The sequence below is a fragment of the Neodiprion fabricii genome, chromosome 4 (assembly GCF_021155785.1).
Source record: "Neodiprion fabricii isolate iyNeoFabr1 chromosome 4, iyNeoFabr1.1, whole genome shotgun sequence".
NCBI lineage: Eukaryota > Metazoa > Arthropoda > Insecta > Hymenoptera > Diprionidae > Neodiprion > Neodiprion fabricii.
In genome coordinates, this window is record NC_060242.1 from 980,223 (window position 1) to 1,004,933 (window position 24,711).

At 42.5% G+C, this 24,711-nt stretch overlaps 1 protein-coding gene across 4 annotated transcripts in view; it reads left to right on the top strand.

The window, feature by feature from the left end:
• LOC124180787 (zinc finger CCCH domain-containing protein 13) overlaps nt 1-24,711 on the top strand; it is a 116,400-nt gene that overhangs the window by 73,765 nt on the left and 17,924 nt on the right. For all 4 annotated transcript variants that reach the window (XM_046566573.1, XM_046566571.1, XM_046566574.1 and 1 more), the window contains exon 5: nt 17,979-18,040. In XM_046566573.1, coding sequence (XP_046422529.1) covers nt 17,979-18,040 — 62 coding nt within the window. The remainder of the gene's footprint in view (nt 1-17,978; nt 18,041-24,711) is intronic.

The window sequence follows — 24,711 nt, forward strand, 5'->3', positions numbered from 1 at the left end:
GACCGTACCGAATATTTGTTTTTGTTAACTTTTTTTGCTGCTTATTCTACGGGAATCACGATTACTGATATCGTAACTCGATATTTGCAGGACGTCTTCTTTCATATAAAGTTCGCAAAGTTGCACAGATTTTTCAAACATTTTCGTCAACAACATATCAACATTCGAAATTTGTTCAACTTCCGTAATAATTGATGAAACAAATAAGAGGCCGCAAATTTCACCTGATCCTGCAGCGTAAAATCAGCGCGTACACAACAATATTTGCCGAACTGTATGGCGGAGACGATCGAGGCGTGAATAATTAAGCGTATACTCGTAACGCGAGAACGACGACGGAGAGAGAGGGCAGAGAGAGAGAGGGAGATAACAGCCAATGTTAATGCACAGGGTAAACCTTTGGACTATAAATTGTACGATTATTATGGTGATGATGACGCAATATTATTAATGTAAACAGGGACAGTGAATGAGAATTATATCGCCGGGGTAAGTCGGCGTGAAAACGTGCAGGAAGTAGGTACCTAACGCCTCTGCTGCACTCCGCCTCGTATAAACGTGTTACGAATATAATTGCATGAAATCACTATTCATGGTAGATGTAACGAAATTATTCACACACGCCTTGCAGGCTACAATAATTCGCGGAAAGCGGAAAGTGGAAAGTTCGAGGCGAGAATTACACGCACGTGGTCTTTTTGTTTTGTTTTTTTTTCTCATTGTTTATTATTTCTTCCTTCGCTTCACACTCAAGTTTCTTTTTTTTTATTTTTTTTCCCCTCTCTCTCACATCTGCCTGTAAGTTTTATAAGATGATTTATTCTTTTTCACACCGGTATTTTCCGATAGCGAATATTTGACGAAGAAAATATAGAGTTCTGATTCATTGATCGATTTCAGATTATTATAGTAATCTGACTTTTGGTATAGTTTGATTATCCGGGGGGGAAAGTTGAAACGAGAAACAAAAATTGGTTAGATTTAGGTCAAAATTGGAAACGAGGCCGTTAATCACGTCGAGAGGGCTAATTAGTATATTAATTAGTCGAGGCGGTGCGGTTGAGTGGCGATTGTTTCGTCGCACTTAAAAGATTGTTGGCCGCTGCTAAAATGGGGCAGAGAAGGCTCGAATTCATTAATCAGTCGAGAGTCGGAGGTATACGGAGTGGAGCGGAGCTTTAAAGCGCGGGAGCAAAGTTTCGCGGCTCGAAACTCGGCGCGTCTCCGTTGTTTTTTTTTTTCTTTTCTTTCCTTCTTCCTTCTCAACTCGCTTAAAAATCCCTTAACAGTAAATTTTCCAATCGCAGGACGATTCCTGAAGGTGAATCCACCGCCGTGGATGGCTAATTAAGTTTGAATCCTCCTCCTCCTCCTCCCCCTCCGGCGTTCCTCCCTCCTTACTGCAGACCCGTTTCCGGTAACGCGGCGGCGAGGCGGCTTTTCACGCCTCAGAAATATCCTCCGAGAATGCTGCGTCCGGGGCGGATCGCGGCGACCCGATATTGCCAATTTCAATATCGTTCTCAGCCCGCCCGTTTCGCCCCCCATTTAACTTCGTGAAATCCTCGATTTCGGCCACTCGTCTCTGCTCAATTTACAGCCTCGAAGAAAGAAGTTGCTTCGTTCAAGATCGATAAATTTTTTATTTATTTTATTTTTTTTTTTTGTTTTATTCGTCGTGCAAGATTGTATTCGACAAATCTACTTATATGCACAGAAAGAAGATACCAACAATATAAACAAAGGTTTAAGTATCGATCTGACATTTCAAATCGTTTCAAGATTAGGAGAAAAAAGAAAAAAACTGGCAGATCCGTTCGATTTCATTCCACGATAGTTTAGTTCGTTTGAAAATTAATTTTTCAACGGTTCATTATGAGAGATTTTTGTTCTTAGCTCTTTTCCAATTGCACTTTCTTCTTGTTTATGAACGTAACATTTCGATAGATACCCCACTAAATGTTCGACTGTCCGCAAAAAAAAAATTAACGATGTTCGTTTATACCTCACCAAAATGTTTTCTCAATCGACCAAAAAAATTTCGTGCCCCTCGCGTTCATTTTTTCCGGTCAGTCGGATGGTTGAGATTTAGTCGAACGGCGTCTTTAGGGCCAAGCGAAGGGTCAAAACACCTGACGGTCGAATTCCCCGCATAATCGCCGCATTGATTCCTGGGCGGGTTCGATTCCTAAGAACGAGGTCGGATGGGCCCGCGGTATAATTGCCGCTTCGCCATCAGGGACCGAGACTTCGTCCTTCGGGATAACAAGGGTGAATCTGGTATTGAATTCGGTGAATTACCTTTGATCCTGTCACCGGGCCGCCATTGTCCTTGATGACGTCGGTCCACCTATATGTCCGGGGATTGGGATCCATCGCGAATCAAGATTGATCGAGATGGATTGATTAACCCTTTGACACGCGTATCATTCCGCTGAGTCAATTTTTATAACAAGACAGTATTATATGGTTTTTGGTCTCGCTGATTACGAATCTGAAATCAGATTTTGAAAATTCAAGATAACGCATCCGATATGGCGGACGAAAATTTCAAATTTGATCGAATACGGTCAAAAGACTCTGTTTACAGAAAACGATGTACAGAATTTTCAGAATCTGATTTCAAAATCGCAATCAGTGACCCCAAAACGCCTGGACAGAGTTTTTTTTCCGGATTCGATCGAATTCGAAATTTTCGTCGGCCATGTTTAATCTGCCATCTTGTATTTTTTAAATTCGATTTCAGATTCGTAATCAGCGACCCCAAAAACTTATAATTTATGTAAAACAAGTATACGTGTAAAGGGGTAACTTTCTCGGAAGTGAATTATTTCTTCAATTTTCACAATTTTGGTCAATCAGTTTGTTTCTAACAATAATAATTTACATTATATCGCAAAAATTACTCTCGAGTATTGAAAACTTACAAGTGCACTGTTAGAAATAGCACAAAAGCGCAAACAAATATGTTGAAAGGTTCTCTAAATATACAAACAACGAATGTAAAATAGTTGGTAACAATACTTGCTACTGTGACTCCAAGGGTTAAGTTTCTTTCAAGCCTCCCAAATCTTGACTGCTTCTCGTATCTCAAATAAAATTCCGTAAATAAAACGATTCAAATCAAATTTGTAGTACAAGTTGTCGAAAAGATTCTTTCAAAGATGGTCGAATTAGTAACCCAACAGCTTAAAGAAATATCATCACAGCAAATCAACAACGAAAATCGAAATATGAAAATTACAGAATTAAATTTTTACGTATTTGGCTGCCCGTGTTGCGGCGATAAATCCGAATTGTAGCCAATTAGCGCTCGGCATTTATCCGAAGCCAACCACTTTGACGCTCGCGTTCGATCTGAAATGTTCGTTACAATCGGTGGAGTGAGAACGATTATTCCCGTAGATATTCGGCGTGTACGTCCGAAATTCCGCGGTTTGCATCCGCATGCATTTGGGACTCCGATGAACTGCATCGCGAAATTCCACCCTCCGTAATTTACCCCTCGATTCAATAATCAGTCGCTGTAATTCTCTACCGTCTCCGGCTGCATGTTCGATGTAACGAACACGAATGATTGAAACCTTGAACTGAAAATTATTTTCGCACCACTTTTCCTTTCTAAGTGGAGTCGCGTTGTTTTCTATAATATTTATACAGAATCTTCGATCTTATTGACAACAGAAAACAAAAAAAAAAACGGAAAAAAACATATAAAAAAGTACAGTTTTATAAACAGCTCATGCAGATTCCGATTTCGCGGAAATTCGCGAACAATGTGATGCAGCGAAGTCAAATAAACGCATCGCTGAAAGTTGGTCCGCCCAGCCTCCCTCGCCTAGTAGAGAATAACAAACGAACCAACAAACAAACTCGTTAAACTATCCTCGGTCTGTTTCGCATTCGGATTATACGTACAGGTATAATATCTGCGTGGAATTACGTACGTTTCTACGGCTCTTTTCATCGGTGTTAATTACTATGCCTATTATGTACGGAGCAGAGCAACCTAGACCGCCAGTTTCTCACTTGAGAATTCCACCGTATGCGTGCAGCGATACGTGGAAAATAACCTCATCCAATTATTTATAACGACCAAGTTAAAATAAATCTTTGTAGCAAACAAGGAGACATCGCAATGTCTGTAATAACGCAATCGATCGGTAATCGTGACTTTAGTAAATTATAGTTTCGCTAAAAATAGTCTGCGAACAACTATTTGAGCAGACATTTTTCTATTCTTCGATAATTCCAATACGCGTTGGTATCGATTTTCCGAAAAATTGTCGTACAGGTGTCTTGAAAACAAATTATCAATCGATCGGAATTGCTTTATATTGCAGTATGATTGCGAGGTATGTCAGAAAGCGGGCTAAACGCTGGATCCAAGTAGTACGAGTCAGTGTCTGGTCAGACCGCGATTCTCGCGGAATTCCGGCGAAACGAGTATACCTAAATTAGTCATAAAATCGTGTGTGTGACAAATTCGTCTCTTCGTTATTTTCCAGTCATTATAGATTGAAAAAATATCACCAAGAATATTATATCAATTAAATATAATTCAATATCAACTCTCGGGTTTTTACAAGTCGTTAATTTTATGAAAAAATCCGTCTATAATAATTAATCTTTTCAAGTGAAAACGTGTATTTCGATCGTTTTATAATTGCTTCGCAAATTGTACTCAAGGTCAACAATCTGATGATAGACAGATAGATGATGTGTGATAAATTCAACGAATCCACTCTTCGCGCGTCCAAACAATGATAACGACGAAGCGTTGCGTTAACGGATCCTCAAAGAAAAATAATAGTATGCAACGACTGACGGAAAAACTACGCACGATGCAGGATTATCGTTTCCTTCGCCGAGTGCAGCGGGAGCTTCGAGATCTATAGGCGGGTTACATACACGATATAGCGCATACATCGTATATATACGCATACACCTATCCGGCGGGTTTTCAGTCGAAGCTCTTTGAGCTCCACGCGTGGTTGCAGGGATAAAGTTGAGGGGGATGACGGCCGCAGCCTGCGGGATATCGCACAAACAGATTTCCCGGATTTAGCATAAAAACTCCAAGCGGCTACTACACAGAAATATAACTCACAATGCGCCGGCTTTGATTCGATTCCCGCAGTGCAGCAGTCGACGCTATTCAACTTTGCAGCGTGTCCTCTCTTCACTTTTTCCTTCGATTTATGCGATGCTCGCGTTTTTTTTTTTTTGTTTTTTATTGTCATGTTTTCTTCTTTTTACCAATCTATTTATTCAAAAATTCATTTTATCTTGAAAGGCGAGCGAAGCTTGTTTGAATGTTTTACGGGAAAATGCGGTTAGTTGAATCAATGAAAATACATGTAATCCTGAAACATCGTTAACTGGTCAATATTACAGGCAACTCAACAAATAAATCGTCACCTTTTCCTTTTGACGGAGCAATTATACAAAATGAACCAAATTAATAATTTTGAGCACTGCGACCGAGCTGGTAGAAATTATTTTTCCGAATTTTATCGTCCAGAATCAATTATCGAATTGTTTATTTCCACTTGTTTACTTACTCGTTTCGCGCGCACGCACGCATTCGTTCGTTTATTTATTTTCCCCTCGACTCGAGCATCCGTTGGCTCGCGTTCCGATCGCTCCTCGTAGGCACTCGTTATCGGTTATACCCTTTGACGCGTTTGTTTGCGGTTGGTCATCCGCGGAATAACTCCGTACGTGAAATAAATTCGAAAACAACGGTGCTATGCGCCGCTTCGAAGGATACGCTACCCTTAAATTATTATATATATAAATATTATATATTATTAAATACATAAATTATCTTCGTAATTGAAAATGAAAACAACAGAAGCAACGACGAATTAACTAAAACCTGAGAAATCGGCCGATCGTTTGTCGTATAGAGAATTTGTCGCCCCTCACGACGAGCGAAACTAAAACCGAAAGAGAAAAAGCAGCAGGGTAGAAACTGCTATAAAAGGTCTCGACACATTTGGCGCTACCCTTGTGTGCGGGTGTACAATACACATGTACACAATAAACTCGGGCTCAAGATGTTGCCGCTAATTTATCTACGCCAGAGGTACAGTAGCTTCTATTTTCGGGGATTCCCAGAGGCTGGAGAAGGAAGCCCTCTTCGCTGACCTGCGGAATTACTTCGTCGGGATGACCGTGCCGAGTCTGACGATGAGCGCATTGTGCCCTTCTCCGGCCTTTTCTTCCTTTCCTCCCCCTGCGCCGGTTTTAGTTTAACCTCTTCTCTTCGTCTTCTTTTCGCCATCTTCTTCTTCTTCTTCTTCTTCTTGGCCATGCCGTACAGCACCGTATCGTATCGGCGTTGCTCATTCGGCGTACGTGTGGAACAAGCTTAATTAGTAATTCAAGGGCGGTTCTGGATACAGATTCCTATTACCGACACACTTACCGACGTCTTACACAGGCTTGAGCCCTTCCCCGCGATGAAGTCACCCCGTTCAGCTTCAGCTGTATCAATTTTTGAAAATAGTTAATAGAAGCATAGACCGGCAAAGAGAAAGATATTGGCGGTTACTTATTTCTCTTTCAAAAAATGAAAAGAACAACGGATAGAACAGAGCGAAGGGAGTACGCAAAATAGGGGGTGAGACGCGTGATGGCGAAGAAGGCGAGAGGTAAGGGGGTGAAGTGGAGTGAAAAGGCAGTGACAGAGGTAATAAAAGGAGAAAAAGAAACCGGGCGACAGACGAGAGGCGATGATTGAATGGCGGTGAGTACTTGGCGAAATTCCCTCCTCTTCGCGGCAATACACACGGAAATATTTGGGTCAATTTTTTCGCAACACCGAAACAGCGACCGAGAGTCAATCATTTTTTGCTTTTTTCTTACCGTACCGTTCTTTTCCCTTGGAAATTTTTTTGTTTTTCTTTTTATTTTTATTTTTATTATTTTTTTCTACGTCCGTTCTTGCTTCTTTCGGAAATTGATTCCGAGCTGGAATGAAACGCCGGATGAACGATCATTGCAGATCGACGCATGCGGTAGGCGATGATTACGCGCTGTAACGTAGACTCCGTATTGTACGGCAGAGTGAAGGAAGAATGTGTAGAGAAATTAATGAGGCTAATTAAGGGAAACAAAAGCGGTACATCTGCGAAGGAGCGGCGGAAAACGGAAACGGAAACGGAATAAACTGTTCTTCCGGTTCTCCTTTCGAGACTCCCTCTCTCTCTCTCTCTATATATATATATATATTTCTCTCTATTGCTCTCTCAGTCTTTATTCAGGCCGCCCTCTCCCCCCGTCAGCTAAGGGACTCCGCAAATTAATCTCCAAGCCAAGACAATAGATCCCGTTGTATAGAGTGCCACGCCGCTAACCGGGACGCCTGCCTCGTTGAGATAACCAAGGATTAGCCCAGAGACACGCTACCAGCCAGAAACACCCCCCGCGATCAGATACGACCATTGCAGGATGCAGGACAAACCGAAACTCGGTGCATCGCGCTGTATTCACGTTACGTTATATGTCCGTTCAATTATCGTAATTGCCGACTGGAAGTATATCCCGCGGCCGTTTGTTTTATTATACTCCTCGACGATTTTATTACCGAAAGTGGTGAAAAACGACGCGATTGAAAATATTCTTTCGAACCGTCGCGTGTTTTTTTTTACATCATTTCTGGGGATTGATATAAAAATTTTATTTCGACCGCAGGTTTACGAAAATATCGCGGACAACCAATTGTTTCTTTAAGCAATTTTATTCCAAGTGAATTAAAGCGTGGATGATATCGCAATTTCTGTCCAGAATGAAGAAGGAACAAGTAAATTTCTTGGCGGTTTTTCACGGGATAAATCGATAGAAATATATATATATATAAGTTGGAGACCAACAAGATCAATCACACGTGTCGAATATAAATCCCGATCAGTTTCATTTTCAATGCTGCTTTCTTTTCTCTGAATAACTTTCCAGATACAATATCCATACACACATATACGGGGGATTAAGGATAATTCAAGGAAGTATCCGCGGCAGCTGCTCGAGGTAAATCCAAGTATATAATGCACACAGTGGAAGGTAATAGATACGGACACGAAGGACATAAAGCGAAATGGATACGTGTAGGCGATTCCGTGCGATTTTCTACGCGAGACGCACGCCGAGCGGAAGGCGAGCGAAAATCGCGATCGCGTTACATTCGCTCGTAGATAACCATCATCCCGGCGGGCATTCAATCCTGCTTGCGTTTCTGTAGCCGTCCTGCAAGCCTCGGTTCCCTTGCAAACGCCGTCTGGCTCTCGCCACCTGCGAACACAACGCGTCCTGCCTTTCAGCGAAATTTCCATCCGGAACTATCATTCGCAAATGGACGAATACCGTGCTGGAAAAATCGCGAACAAAGGGAAAAACAAACGATAGGTGTAATTTTCAACAAAGTATATTTTGTCCGTGGATCCTTCAATTCTCTGTGAAGTTGGATTTATATATGATTGACCAGAGAGAGAGAGTGAGGAAAAAGAGGGACACGGAGACAATTACGTGAGTTTGTTTTTACGGGCGCAAGATTTTTCATCCGCCGATCGGGTATTCGAGGAATGGGATGGATATGCGGTGCCGAGGAGTGGGATTTCCTGTTATATGCGAGATCCGCGTGTAATTAATCCGTAATTTTTCTTTTGAAGCAAACAGAACCGAACTGAGCCGGACGAAATCCTCTCTCCCTCTTCGTTCATCCACGTGTCTGTTTGCCGTTTGAGCTTTGGAGCGTGTTGCCATGGCTACGGAAGGAGAGAGATAGAAAGTGGTCCGCGTTTCTCTCGAGCCGCGTATTAACCCCGGATTCCCGTGTGTATTTACAGTTTTAGAGAGCAGAGGAGCGTGCCTGCCTGCAGCATAGGTCGGCAATGGTAATCGAATATTGCAAATAATAAATACGAGAAACGAAATCACATAATGAAGGTAAATTGAAATTGAAATTTCGGAGGGGTAAATGCCGGATGGTTCGATCCAGCTGCGACTACACCAAGGGGTGGAATTATATTCGTCGTTGCTTTGATAACTGCGAAATAGCAAAAGAGACAAGAATAATAAGGGTATTAATTACAAACACGGGCCTGCGATGCCTTTCCCTTGACGAAACTGAGCTGTAACATCGGTAGGTGTTAGATACGAATCTGTGTAAAAAATATTTAAACAACTCTATCGCGTAGACTTTCCGAGTAATGTTTTTTCGGCTTTATTAGTACTACCAGAGTTAACTTCCGATCTCTGTGTTAATTATATGTATTAATCATACTGTTGATATTTAAATATTCATCCACCCTCACTATTTGTAGATTATGGTGAGTTTAAGTATATTTAGAGTTACGTAAGTACAAGAGAAAAAGATTGAACGGGAGTTTTGAAGAAAGTAGAAAAAGATATAGCAAGCCTTTTGGATTTGCATAAAATCTTGCATAAAAATAAGTCTCGATGTGCTGTAAAAAAACTAGCGCTATATTTCAATTCAACATACTTGAGTACTTGAAAAAAAAACAGGCATTATTATTTTAAGAGGAAATTAAAAGTTATATTACGCAGGCCTGTGTTACCTACCGCGAACAGGGCATAACTAACGAGCATTAACAAAGCTCGTATTTCACCCTCCGAAATATCTACGTTCTACACCCCCGTTACTTCCGGTCTTGATATTTAAAGTTTGCGAAACATTGAGCAACCTTTATCTACATCAATACGAGATACGTCATATATTAGGCGTTGTAAAAACATCTGACACAACGGAAATAATTCAGGCACGAAAGTTTGAAACGAGGAGGTTAAATAGCCCGCAGATCGGAGTCTATATTATATCTCGCGAGTGACAGAGCGGCAAAGCGGGTGTGACAAGGTCGCGGGAATCGCCCGGATTAGGGACAGGGGTAGTGAAATCCGGTCACATGCTCGGACGGATATGTTGCGTCGGGTTTCCGAGTGGATTTCACCGGCGAATAAGGCCGATCCGAGATGCTCGAACTTCCGCAACGGCGAGCAGACGAAAATCAAGGGGTGCGGGCCAATTTCATGCGTGCGGCGATATCCGAAAGGGCGCGTAAAACGCGCGACATATGCCTTCGGTGAATTTTCCATCGAGCGCTTTTATCTCTCTCCCTCTCCCTCTCTCTCTCTCTCTCTCTCTGTCTCCTTGCCGTGGGGAGTGAATTTTCCAACCGCTGTATTACGCCTAGATACATTATTTATACCGAGGAGTAAATTCGCGAGTCGCCATCTTCGGGCGATGCAGAACTCACCCTGGGGGTTGGACACCCTTAATTTACGAGGGTGGCGTTAATTGCGGGCTTGACACCGAATTCCGCGAGGTACAAAGTCTTCCCCGAAATTACAAGCAAACAATTCGGGAAGGAGCGAAGGACGAAAAGTCAGGTTCACAAGAATCGGATTGTCGTACTAAATTTTGAACTAGTTGCCACCGCGGAAGTCGATCAAACTTTAAAGCTCAATTTGTTCGCGAATTATTTCTCCAAACACTGATATTTCATTTAAACAATGTATATGAATTCTCATATCCGTCCTGCAGCCCCCAAATTTTTCTACCTTTCCTCATTATTCTCTTTCCTTTCCCTTCTCTGGATGCCGTATATGAAATTTTTAATCGCGTCACTAGAGTCAGCCCTTAGATATACATATATTTTAAAAGTTCACAGAGTTCAATTACATCGCAAGCGTATCGTCGTGTGTTTATTATGTTGCAAAGGATTCTGTTTGTGATTATCTTTTTATATTGGATAAACAGACGAGTATATCGACTCTTCGAGTTTATATTTGAAAATGAAAGTAAGGATCACGCAGCGTTCCTCTTTGCGCACACACACACACACTTATACTTACACTCTCTCTTATATCTCTCCACGCAAGCGAGAGGATATTAAAGCATCACGAATCACTTGGAAAATATCAGAATTTATATCGGTAAACGAAACGTCGATCCGAAAGGAAGAACGAAAGAACTAAGTTTTCGCGCGAAAACACGAGAGAGAAAGAAAAAAGTTAGTGAGAAGGAACTAAACTATGAGAAAGGTTCGCCGTTTCGATTCTGGCTTTTCGTGATATATTACGTGAGCAAGGGATACGGTTCAAATATCTCGTTCCACTTTTCCTCTCATTTTTCATTCTGAGGTTTTTTCTTTTTTCCTTTTCTTTTTTACTTTACAATAACAAGAATGTTGCACGAAACGTCTCCGCTGAATTTGAAATTTAAATGCTGCGTTTCTTCTCCGGAAACACGTAGACGCGTTCGGCTTCCGGTTGTTTTGTTTCACAGATTGACCCCGTCAACCATTTTGGATTTTATCTACCTTTCGGTTTGCAGTTCGGGGCGAGATTTAAGGGCGGTTTAACGGCTAGTGACCCAAAATTGTCCGCAACCCTCCGTCTCTCCGCATTTTCCTGGCTTAAGGGGGATGCCGCGGGATTTGGCATATTTTTGAAATCTCGTAAAATCAGTTTCTTGACTCGATAAAATTCTCCATTGTCAATAACGAGTCGAGAGATCTGGATCTGGATAAAAAAAAATTCAAACCCGTTTAGGTCGGGATATTACGAAGGAAAATTTGGGATCTAAACCAAATGGAATAGTGAACGTCGCGAAGTATTATTGTACATTTCACTTTAACTTGCTCATTCTTCGACGTTTTATTTTCGTTTCTTCTTTGAACCACTCCAACCCCGCAACTCCATTTCGGAAACGGATGTCGGCACGACGGGAATCCAAAGCCAGGAAATTAGCAAATCAACCCGCAAACCGTTACCGAAGGAGAGAAAATCCGAACGAACCGAGTATCATAATTGCTTCCGTTATTCGGAGAAAGTTAAGGCTCGTGAAACGCGACGGGATCAACTTAAAATGAAAACGAGCTATTTCGTTTTTTCTCTGCTTTAGAAAGCGAACGCGTCGTGTGTTCGGAATTGGCAACGATCTTCCTTCCTTATTACCTGTAAAATTCTTCAATCGAAACAAAAATCGAATTTCCCGAGATGATTTTCATCGCAATTATTCGATTCGCCCGAGAGAGCCGCGGACTCAATTTCCATTCCAATTCGATGTTGGTGCCGGCTTCTTTTCCTTGGTGAAATATAACGTATCCTCGACCTCGACAGTCGAGCGTCAATCACCGAGGGACAGACCGACGTGGTGTGCATACGTGGCTAGTTTTATTCGGAGGAAGATGAAGCTGTCGAGAAGACCGATGAACGACACGCCGCCGAGTTAAAGGGTCGTTTCTACCTTCGGTTACGGGTAACCTGGACGCGGGGGAAAAAGGCGAAGAGGTGAAAAGAGCGAAATCTGTCGAGTGGTTCGCCCTTTGTCGTACCACGATTTTGAATGGGCGCGAGTGATGCGGAAGGAGGAGAAAAGGAAATAGGGGGTGAAACTGGCGAGCGAGAAGCTGGAGATGTGTTTGAAACGGGAACTCTTACCGAGGGATTTTATCATCGCCGAGGCTTGGTATCACTGTCCGAGAAAGTAATGAAGAACTGTTGCCCGAGGGAAGGGACGGGAAGAGAAAAACCATAGGACCGAGAACTCGACGGGGAAGAGAAAGATTCCGCACGTTATATATATATACACATAAGACGTAGGCGGGCACCCTTGACGCGAAACTGCAACAGCTGCGCCCGCTGCACGTGCGTTTGATGGGGGTTTGATGGTCCGAGAAATAAGCGCGAGGCCTGAAACAAATCGGGGATCGCTTGAAGGCGTTGACAGAGCCGAGTTTCACCTCTTGCAAAGGCGTCGCTCCGCCAGCACGTTTTCTCTCTTTTCGCCATTTTTTTCACATCCCTTCGAAGCGAACAATACTTGGATAATAATGATAATCTCAGTGGACGAACAAACCGGCTCCTGTACGGCGTTTCGAATTAGCGGGGGATCGCCTGTTGTACTGCGGGAATTCGCGTCCGAAGGGCTGAAAGGAAAGGAAGAATCGCGAATCTGCAGCGACGGAGCGGAAGGGGCACAGATGTGGAAAACAGCATTCAGCTCTCACACACCCAGCCCAATTTGCCCCGACGCAACAGCAACGGTACGCCGTCTGAAAAGGGAAACAAGGCGTTCGTTAAATTGCTCGTCGGGATTCCAATTTCACGATATTTTCGATTCCGCAGAACGAACATCCGCGCGATCTGCAACGAGCGCAGAAATTGAAACTCGACTCGGGGCGAAAAATGTGTCGTTAAAAAAAACGCCTTTATTAGGCTGGTTTTTTGTCGAAACTTTTTTTTTTTTTTTTTTATCTTTTAGCCCCAAACAAAGCCTCGTGAAACCGGAACTCGGTAGCGAAATTCCAGAAGGTGAGTTGATTTTTCAATTTTTCAAAGACTAACAGATATATCACGAAAACTATACGAGTTAGGAAGCTGTGTTTACTTTCATTTTGTAGATAATCAAATTTTCTTCAAATGATGTTGTGACTACTACGTGACGTTATTTGTGTTAGGCTGGAACACGGGTGAGATAAAAATTTACGGCAAGCATCTTCGTTCATTTATTCAATGCAGTCAACTTTAAACTTTCCCATCGAGTACAAGACGAACATTTTGGTGGACGGTAGTCAGAACCGTTTTCGAAGAAAATTTCATTACCTACGAAATGAGATCAAAAACAACTTTCCAACTTGTATAGCTGTCGAGATATTTCGGTTAGAGTGCTTGAAAAATTCAAACCGGACGAGTCACCCTTTTGTATTTTGGGACCGAATTTCGGTATCACGAGGATTCGTTAGAAGCTAAAATCTAACTTTTCGAAGGGCACTTAAGGGGTGAAAAAACGAAAAAAAAAAGAACCACCCTAGCGTATATATCCAGCTTGAAAATCTATCAAAGAATGCTTTTTTACTTTATTCTGATCGAATCCACTGTGAATTCGTCATAATCATCAAAAAAAAAAGGTGACTGGAAAGACGATGACTGAGCGATCGTTGATCGTCAGGTTCGAGAACCTCTGGCGATTCGAAAAGAATTCACACCCAACGACGTCGGCTTGGATATTTGCACGAAATGTTTCGACGTCGATGTCTTTGATCGTGACGCGGTGTCGTAATAACGTCGACGATTTGTCTTTGTAACGTGAGGGTGGGTGCCTGGGGTGGTGGGGAAGGGGAGTCTGAGTTACAAGGAGTAAAGGAGCAGACGGACGGACCGACGAACCGGGTCAAGGGTCGAGAATGGGGATGAGGACCAGAAGTTACAGGGGCTAGGTAACGATACGCGGGGTTTATGGCGGGGATCGAGGAGCAGGTTACGCGCGCGCCTTGTTTACCGGCGGTTAAGTTTACCGGAAGGAAGGGACGATTTGTAAGTACATTGAGATTATCTGCGCTGCAGCCGTCACGACTCGACGGGCCGCTACAATCCGGGCAGTTAGTTTGCCGTCAGGAGAGAGCCTGGCTCGACATGTTTTATACATGGCGTTAAAGCACTCGAAGAGTCTCTCCCCCCTTCCCTGCGGGGTAGCAAAATATGTGTTTACACGCGCCCTCCGCTACACCAATTCGACTAATTTTGGCATCGGCTGACAACTCTCGGATCGCAATCTTTCTTGTTGTCTATCGAATGCTCTGAAAGCGTCGGAAGCTTCATGCGAACGTGAAGGAAAATGATTTTTTTTTTCTTTGTTAGCGAGTGACGAACGACATGCTCGACGTGTTTTCTGCAATTTTCAATGCTTCGCGGCTATCAATCTTCGTTGTGAGATAAAATCGAGCGGATGATCGGTTTACGGAACGGAAGGGAAGAATGTCGGACGATCTTTTTACGTAAACTTGTTTACCGAAAGAATTTGAGAACGTGTTTTAAAATGACTCGAAACGCGTTGGAGGGTTGGAAGTAATAACAACTTTCACGACGATGGTGTCAATTACGATAATAATGGTGAATAATAGGAGGAGGAAAGGATGTGGTTGGGCTGGATTGCGGCGCCTAAGCAGCCCGTAGAACAATGTAATCCTTTCCCATTCGTAACGCGCGAGTAGCCATATTTCGCCGACGTCGAGGGCTCGCATACGTGTCTGTGTATAGATGGATAAAGGGGGACGGGGATACGGATACAACAATGTGAAACACGGCGTAACAATGCCGGGGGGTTTAACTCTAATGTGTGGCCGAGTGAGGATCGAGTTAATGCACGTCGAGAGTCAGGGGCTTTAACGCACCCTGAACAACCTCGTACCTACCGTTCCGAATTTAAACTGCACCAAAAACTACCCTCTCGCTTATAAACGTATCGTTATTTCTTCGCACGCATCTCGTGAGTGGGAAATATTTCGTGATATTCGAGTTTGGATTGAAGAAACGAAAGCTTTGAAGGAAAAGTTTAATCGGAAAACTAGCAACGAGATGTTAGTCCGGTCAACGTGGGCCTGAATTAAAAAAAAATCGGGACATTGCTGCATTTTTTGTGTACAGAGATTTACGAACCCCAGGAACTCGAATTCGGAGTCATCTTTCAGCTGCATAGCCGTCGTTTCGAGAATACAGCAACATTTCACGTTTTTTTTTTGCGTCTTCCTCAAAAACTGCTATCGTTGGACGAAAAATGACTTTAGCATCGTGTAGAGCAGAAAATTCTACATCGAATTCTATCATATGTTGGAAACAGAGTCGGATTAACAAATTAAGAAAAATAAAACTCCAAGTATCGACGGCATTTAGGGAATTTTGGTGATGATATTATTATTATTTCATACGAACACAGAATTTTCCGTTCTACACGATGGTCGAGTAATTTTTCGCCTATCGATAGCAGTTTTCGAGGAAAACGCAAATAAACGTGAAATCTTGCTGTTTTTTCGAAACGCTGGCTATGCCAGAATTTAATTCACATCTATTTTGACCGGAGTATAACCAGACGCAGATAATTGTGGTCGGGAAATCGAAACAGCGCACGAGTTACTGTCATTCCTATAATTCGCCGAAATTCGAATTCCCTTTCGAGGGTAAAAATCGTCACTCAAATTCCGAGTATCCGCAATCGAGTGGCAACGAGCCCTCTATACCTATCAACCGCGAGTCAAACGGAATAACGGAGAAGAGTGATGCAGACTCGTTCCATGGGACGGACGGTAGGTACAGGTCGGTCACAGTTTCCACTTGCCGCTGCGAAGGGTTGCCAAGTGCCAATATTTAACCACTGCAAATACGGCACGATGTTTTCGATTTCGACAAACCAGAGCAGCAGCGGCTCGATCAAACGTATTTTACCGAAGTCTGCATGCCCTCGTCACTGAGCTCATCCAATTTTTACTTCGCTGGTCGACTAATTCCTTGCATTTCGTTTCGCATTTCCGTCGAATGCCAAACTCGAATCTCCTTACTCTTTTCTTTTTGCATTAGTTCTCCTGCTGCTGCCGGTGCTGAGAATATTTCCAACCTAGTTTGGCAGTTGGAAATCTGGCTGAATTCCGGCACGCTATTCCAAATGAAAAAGTTTGAAAACAATACCGATCTGTACACCTTTCCGTACCACAACGAACGTAATTATAACAAAGCTGAGATTCTCACGCGTCTTTCCCTCGATTACTACCGGAGAGAAAAAGCAAACCTTTCGTCGAGTAAAAATCCAAGGGCCAACGACTCTGCGGCATCGGTCTATTCGAAAGGGCAGCCACACTTGACTGCCGGCTCGTCTGGAGCGATGCCGTTTGATTCGTTAATTAAACTTGAACCCCGGGCGCTCTGCGCCGGGCGATATTTACGTTACACAGTTTCCTTGCCGGGGTTCGGAAGCTGCAGACCTTCCAAGTGTGTACAATTCGTCAAATATTGGTACTAGGGGAATTCCTATTAATTAGGAAAAGCGAGATGTGTTTTGCAGGCCGAACTTACGGGTAAACGCGGAGTGGAAAAAGGCGCGCGTACAACTTCAGCTTCGGCCTCGCTTGTTACTGCGAGGCTCGAAAGTGTACGTCTGTAAACTATTTACGGAATAACCGAGGGACTTGTAAAAACTCCCGGCAGTGGTATAAACAGTTTTCGATAAACGAATTCGAGTAAAAAAATCCTCCTGCCTGTATAATTGTCCACTACTTGCATAATTTATTTATATCGTAAGCGTATACCTTAAAGTTCCGCAAAATCCCGCAGCTGCGTAGTATGGAGGATGATTTTAGTGGGTACACTTCTCGACTTGAGAATAAAGGAGAGATCTCGCAAGTCGGCTGGAAAACACTTTCGCAAATGTGTGTGCACAGCGTGCAGGACTCTTTTATACTGGTCTTCCCTTTCACTTCAGCGACTTTTGGCTTCCCTCTAAGCTATAACCTCGAGTCGTGGAGACTCCGGGAAATAAGGAAATGACTCCTCGATCCAAGACGCGAGCCCCGCGATTAGACCATCGCGCTTTTAGCCTCTGAATTATTCAGACCGTCGAAGGGCTCGCGATATCGGAAACCAGTCGAGCCGAATCTCTATTCTTTGGTAAATGGCATTTATGTTTACTCAGGCCCCGGGATCAAAGCCTACTCTTTCCGCAAGGTTTCGGGATCATGTATCTCGAAAATCGTGTGTTTGTTTTTAATGCAGCCTCCAGCATCTTCCGTCTCTCCTTTTCCCGTCCCGGGGAACTCATCCAAGGATTCACTTATCTCGAGGAGGAGAACGAACGCGACGCCACCTCGTCGAAGTATTATTTTTTTTTTCTCCTCTCCATCCCCCTTCTCTCTCTTTCTCTCGCTCTCTCTCTCTGGCTCTCTCTTTTTCGATACGGACTCGTTTTTGGTGAAATAACACCGGTTCAAATTCATTTGGAATTCAGGGTGAAAGTCACGAATGAAAGAACACGATCTCAATGCAGATGGATTCGCGCTGACGGAACGCTTAACGTCCGCCCCCTCAAACTTTTGTGCTCGACCGTGTATACATATCATAAGGATAATACAAATATCTTACGGATCAGTGAACCTCTCGTCACTCTGTTATTCTTGTATATGTTTCAGGATCTGCTCTGATGAGAATCGTCGAGGTTTACAAGGAGATACAAGAGCAGGAGCTGAATATTGTAAGTATTTTTCTCTCCTCGATTTATATATGTTATAAAGTGAACGAAACCGCGGTGAGGGTAAAAATTACGTGGTGGAAAAAGAAAAAAAAAAAAACCATAGAAGGGGGGAGGGAGGAAATATACCACAGAGAAAAGTTTACCCTTTCCAAGAAAAAACAAGAGCCGCACTCGGTAATTTTTAGTGCCTGTCGCAAAATACTTACTCGTAAAGAATTCTAAGAAAGTTTGAATTGGAATATGTATATATATATATATGTATATAGGTGTATATATATATATATATATATATATATATATATATATCTTATACACGGAAAAGGGGAAAATAAATGAATAAATGTGTAACGAGGCGAGAAAGAGGATTTGGAAAATTCATAAACATGAATTTGGCACAAGTGTTGTAATAAACGCGGTAAGAAACGAAAAAATTACCTCGGGAGCAGAATTAGGAGCTTTTGAGGACTTGGAGGTTACGGAGTATAATTCTTAAGCTGTGCAAAATGCCAAAAAAATGCAAAATGGTATATGAAAAAGAAATGAGAAAATATGCACAAGTAATGGTTTACATATTTCAGAAATTCCATCATCATCGGATCCCGGCGATATGTCATAAATTATAACAATGAAATCGATTTTCTAGTAATACAGTAATTTGCCATCGTTTTCGAGTGAAACGGCAATTTATATGTAACGCGACCCGTTTTATCGTTAGGCTCCAGCTCCCGACGCAACGGCCGGTGTTATTATTTTATTCAAATGAACGAGCTGCACCCCGCGTGGTTTAAATAATTTAAATAAACTTTCCTAACGCAATTAAAAGTCGCTAAATTTATGCGGAGTTGCTTGGATGTTTTCCGCGAGCGCGGTCTCCGTATAACACCCCCGTGCGGGAGAACGAGACGCGTTGCGAGGCGTAAAACTGAGAGGTGCGAAAATGCGATTTGGCTAAGCTGTAAGCGGTGCTCTCGGAATATTAATTAAAAATTAAATACGACTTTTCGATTATCAAACGGGCAACGACACTTTGATATCGATTATACGTACATTACGAGCCTTGGGGAGAAAATTTACCTCTAACGCGTTTCTCGGCGAAAAACAAATATACCTCTCGAATTATCTTTGCGCATTATTGAAAATAATCGGAACGACGAAGACCTGCGATCGCGGCAAAGCTTCAGCCTCGTGTGAAATATAAATTGAAATTTCAACTTTTACAGTGAAGAAAAATAGTGATGAAAATAAAATTCACCCTACCTACCACCCTCTCTACTCGTTCTCTTTCCCTTCATCCTTCGAGAGGTATTTCAAACTTTAAGTGCTTTTCCGTACAACACACATCGAAACTTTTCCATGTTTTCCGTTGGCTGCTGCAGCGAGCGTTTCAAGCTCAACTCTGTACACACCCTGCGTTGATCCTGGGATAAAATAACGATCACAGTAATTTTGCGGTCGCGTATATAAATTTTCCCCCTTTATTCGTCATCAGGCTAATGGCAAAAGGCGAACGCTGCCGCTTCTGCTGCTGTTGCAGGAATCGCGAAAATCGCGAACAGCTTTTCTGCAGCGTTTGCTTGCGAACTTCCGAATCGAACCGAAGATGAGAGCTGAAAGACGGAAACGGCTCGCGGAGCCGAGCGATTTCAATTAAATCAGAAAGTCTCGTAAAAACGTCAGGGCCACTCGTTAAAGGGACGCGCTGTTGTGCCTCGCCGTTTTCCCTCCTTTCGCATCTCAGACCCTTTCGCGAATCACGCCGAATCGGGAGGAAAGATTTCAACCCCCGGCCAGCCTGCGGCCGGAAACCGACGACTTATTGCTCGTCAACTACTTCGCCGGTTCTCGCAGTATTTTCGCCAGAACTGAAATTTTCTTTTTTTTTTCTTTCTTTTCCTTTGTCTTCTCTCTTTACGATGATTTTGGAATTTTATCCTGTTTCGTTAGCGCTCCGTGAGCAAGGAGGCGACTTTGGTATTGCAGCGAAGAAGCAAAACTGCCGACAACAAACTTCCGGGATTGGCTCTGCAACGTCTGGCGGTTCGCTGTTTCGACGAGAACTTGTAGTAGGGGTCGGTCGCCAGAACTTGGGGCTAGATTTATAACTCTCCGATATATCCCAGATTCCGTCTCGCTCGAGTCGTAATATCCCCGGTTTTTGGGGGCGACGCCCCGCTCAGACATCCCCAAATTGCCAAACTCCGGACGTACATATTCGCTGACGAAACGTTTGTCCGATATTATTTATCTCTTTGTTGTTTTCTTTGTTTGTTTCTTGTTTTTTTTTTTCTCCTCTTCTTTGTTACGCTGCGCATCGTCGATTGTTATAAACAAGAAAGAGCAAAAATTCCACGTCTGAGAGTGACAACCTGAAGTGAAAGAAAAAATTTCCGTACATCTTCAAAGTATTTCTTTTTATCCTTGTCGACCGAGGAAGAAAAAAAAATAAATAAAAAAAAAAAAATAGTCAGTGAAATAACAAAAGTAATTTCAAATCTTAAATATAATAGTTGGCTAAAAATTTCTGCCTGACCGGGAAAATTGACAATATATTTGCGACGAAAATATCCGCGAAAAATGATTTCCAATTTTACCGGGAATATCCGAATCGGTCTTATCTCGGTTGCTCAGGCGAATCGGCCGGATCCACGAACGGAGGAACGAATCCAACTCTATGAGCGACGAAACGCGCTGCATTACGCGCTTATCTTTTATGGAGCCACGCGTGTGTATGCGAGGCGAGGCTACTACGATATTCTTCCCGATATTGGGTATAATCTTATATACATACATACATACTTATTCTACCCACTCGGGGCGAAACTGCGCCGCGGTCCAAGAGCTTCGATAATTGTGATCTACGGCCTCTCTTCGGCTGCTCCTATCTTAACGAGATATTTCTATACCGCCGCAGATATCAGAGGGAGTCGAGTTTCGGAGCTACTCGTTATGTCCTACCGGACTTTGACCCGAGTCGTTTGACTCGCTATCCTGCGGAAGCGTCCCTCGTTCTATCGCCGATTGCCTTCCCCCTCTATCCCGAAATTGGGATGAAGAATCGACACTTGAAGCTGATACGCAATTAATACTAGTGTTTTTTTTTCTTTTTTCCTCTATTTCGTATGAATTTGAGCGAGCAAAAATTTTCACCAGTTGTAAATGAAAAGTTGGCGAAATCGTTTCTCTCAATTGATGGAGATTTAATCAGAATTTGTCACTCTCGATGTTCTGCATCTCTGTTTGAAATGAGAAAAGGTGAGAAAAAGAAAACGGAAGGAAGGTACGGCGGTAATTCGTTGAAAAAGTAAAACTGTCAAGTAATCCGGCCTTTTCTTTCGGAGTGAAAAAGACATTGGAGCGGCGGTGTCCTTAGCCCGAATCAAAAATTAGGGTGGACAAAAAACCGCTGGTGTAATTGTTCCGTGCAGCATAACACGGGTAAGGACGAGGACAGTTTTCTTTCCTTTTTTGATATTCCATTGAGATGAATAAGTATCGGTTCTGTACATCGAATGATAATCAGAACCTCTCTTTATTAATTATAATGTTTGTTTTTATATTTTTTACGTTGATAAATAAGTCTTGAAGTTTTTGGTTGACGGCTAATATGAATGTCTATTCGGAAGAATAAGAAAAACGTTTTCACTAACATGTGATAGAGTTTATCGTTAGTAACGTTACCAGAGGCGATGTAATGAGAGCACGATGAAAGATTGTGTTTGGGGTTTGACACAAGATCGTCCGTAAAAAAACAGAAGTACGAAAATTATTCATTTTTAAACTTTGTTTATCAATTCTTTTACGTTTGTACTTTATTATGAATTATTATTTTTGAAGAAAAGTGATTCGAATGCAAAACTAAAGTTTATTTAATTGTTACTTGCAATAAACGTTTGAGAATGTAAGTAATTTTTCGGAAAATTCGAAATATCGTTCTGGTTTCTACATAAAGAAACTTTATCCGATGAAATTATTTTTTCTTTCATTAGTTACGTAGAAAAAATCAAAATTTGACGTCCAGAACCCGGACTCAAAATTCGTCTTCACCCGTGTAATCTAACGGTCGAACGATTTTCTTGGAAATTATGCGCAAGCGCGGATTGCACATCTTAGAAACGGGTGGCGCATGCCGACCGGAGAGAGAGTATAAAAAGAAAATAAGTTATTATTATGTACTTAGGCAGGAAATAGGGTCGTAAATTTCATCCCGCCTCCCCGCGTCTCGCCGGATACACTCGGATGCTGTTGCCCGCTGGAGGAGGAAAAGAAACACGCTGCCAGACGGCGTTAAAATACGAGTTGTTGTCTCGTCTTGTAATAATTGCGAGTGGAGGCTACCGCGTTTTGCGAACCTCGATCCTCCTTCCCCCGATTTTCCGCAATCGAGCTTCCAGAGTATTATAAGTTTGACGGTTTTGGATATTTTTTTTCTTCCCTTTCTTTTTCAATATTTTCCCCAAATCGGAGAATTAAAGGTGGCGAAAAAACTCGGAGCATTCGACGAGTCAGCTTCTCTGGGCGATTAAGTATTCGGCTATTTCGAGGGGCTGGCGAAGAGGGGATGAAAAAAATGGTCAAAATATTGCGCATCGCGGACGTTAAGATTGTCCCCGGCTATTACCGAACCATAAAGGCCAACGATACGGGGCTGCTGTCAGCACCCTCGTAGTTACCGAGGGACGAGAACAGCCTGTATTAGATTACATGTGAACAGGATCGGCGAGGCGAAGCTCAAGGAATTTTTTTTACCCTCAAATTAACGCGGAATGCCTGAATTGGAGATGAAAATTTCTGTCCATTCTCCTTGTTCAGAATATACGTGATATTTGTCGACCTCAAAGCTTACAAAACAGTTGTTTTTTGATCAAATGAAGTATGAAGCTATTTTTGAGATGCGTATTGAGTCAGTGAAAAGAAACTCAAGGTAGGATTGGCGAGAGTAATTACAGCAGCATGGAAATATTTAAATGTTTGAAACGACTGTTGTATTAAATTCCCTTCTCTCTGATCATGAATCGAGAAAAGACTGCTCCGGTCAAATTGAACTCGATTGATTTCGAGTAGATTGTTTAACCCTTTGAGTCATAGTGGTAAAAATTCGTATACTACCTAATTTATATACATTTTTTATATATTTAAAGAACTTTTCAATATATTTCTTTGCGGTTTTTTGCTGTTTCTGATAGTATACCGATAGGTTTTCAATACTCGAGAGCAGTTATTACGATATAATGTAAATGATTATTGTTAGAAGCAAATTGATGGAAAAAAATCGTCAAAATTGAGGAAATCGTTCATTTTCGAAAAATTACCCGTCTCAACGTATATGTGTTTTACATAAATGATAAGATTTTGAGGTCGCTGATTACGAATCTGAAATCAGATTTTGAAAATTCAGTACGGCTGATACAATCAGTGACCCCGAAAACCCCTAAATTGATTTTTCAGACCGAATTCGAATAAATTTGAAATATTCGTTCACCGTACCGAATCCACCGTCTTGCATTTTCAAAATCTGATTTCATACTCGTCATCAGCGAGCCCAAAAAGTATCGACTGTCATCTTTTTATAAAAGTTGACCGAGCCCAATAACGTGTGAATGGAATGGTTCAAGCAGTGTTCCACAACAACTCGGACTTCCTGAAACCGCGGATCCTTTCATCCTTTTATCCTTAAAGCATTCGCCGTAGCGAATCGGAGCGTGGAAAATCCTGGCGCGTGTACCGGACATCGCGGCAAGAGTATGAAACCTCCTTGAATCAAGCGACGAGGTGGAGATGGAAGGGGATCCATAAATTTATGATAAATCCATATTTTCGCTGCGTAAGCTCGGCCGCTTCCCGGGTTCACCCGGCATAGCGCAGCTTTACGGCTATACATCGAGTGGGTAGCCTAGCCGGTATTTCAGCGTCGTTAAAGCGCTGGAAGGAAGCCAATCAGGGGGCTTTTTAAGAGAGGAGGCTCCATTGGGAGTAGATGAGGGCGGCGAACGAGAGGAGGGGGAAGGACGAGGAAGAGGGAGAGGGAGAGGTGGGAGAAACGTAGAAACGGAGACAGCGAATCGGGCAATCCAATTAAAAGTCGGAATTAGCCAATGTAGAGGTAGCCGGGCTCGCCGTCCTCTTCATACCTTCGAAACGCACCCTGTGCAAGCTTTTTCTACACCGTTACTCTTTCGACTAATTTCTGCCAGCCTTGCAACTCATTACAGGTATGATGCCCCGACTCCCGTCGTTCGCTCTTCGTCTCGAGTTTTTTTTTTTCTTCATCTCTTTCCTTTTCCTTCTTTTCTCTTGTTTTATTGAGCAGAGGGTTAAAAGCATCTACGGTAATAATTGGGCTTGGTATATATACATAATTAAATAATTATACCGGTATTTAGGAATATTAAACGTCAGATGACGGTCGTTTCACGGAGTTACATCGTAATGTTGGACCGAATGTTGGTAGAAATGGTTTTAGTGAAAAATTTTAATTCGATTCAATACTTTGTGGAATTATATGGAGATCGCTTCATTGAAGCAAGCAATTATAGTTTACATCATTGCACGAGTTGACGAGGTGAATTGTCAATTTCAATAGAGGGATCCGGCATTCGTATTTACTCGAATAACATGGAGCTGTTTGCGTCGACGTTGTGCAATCCCGACGATACGATGCTGTGGATCCATTG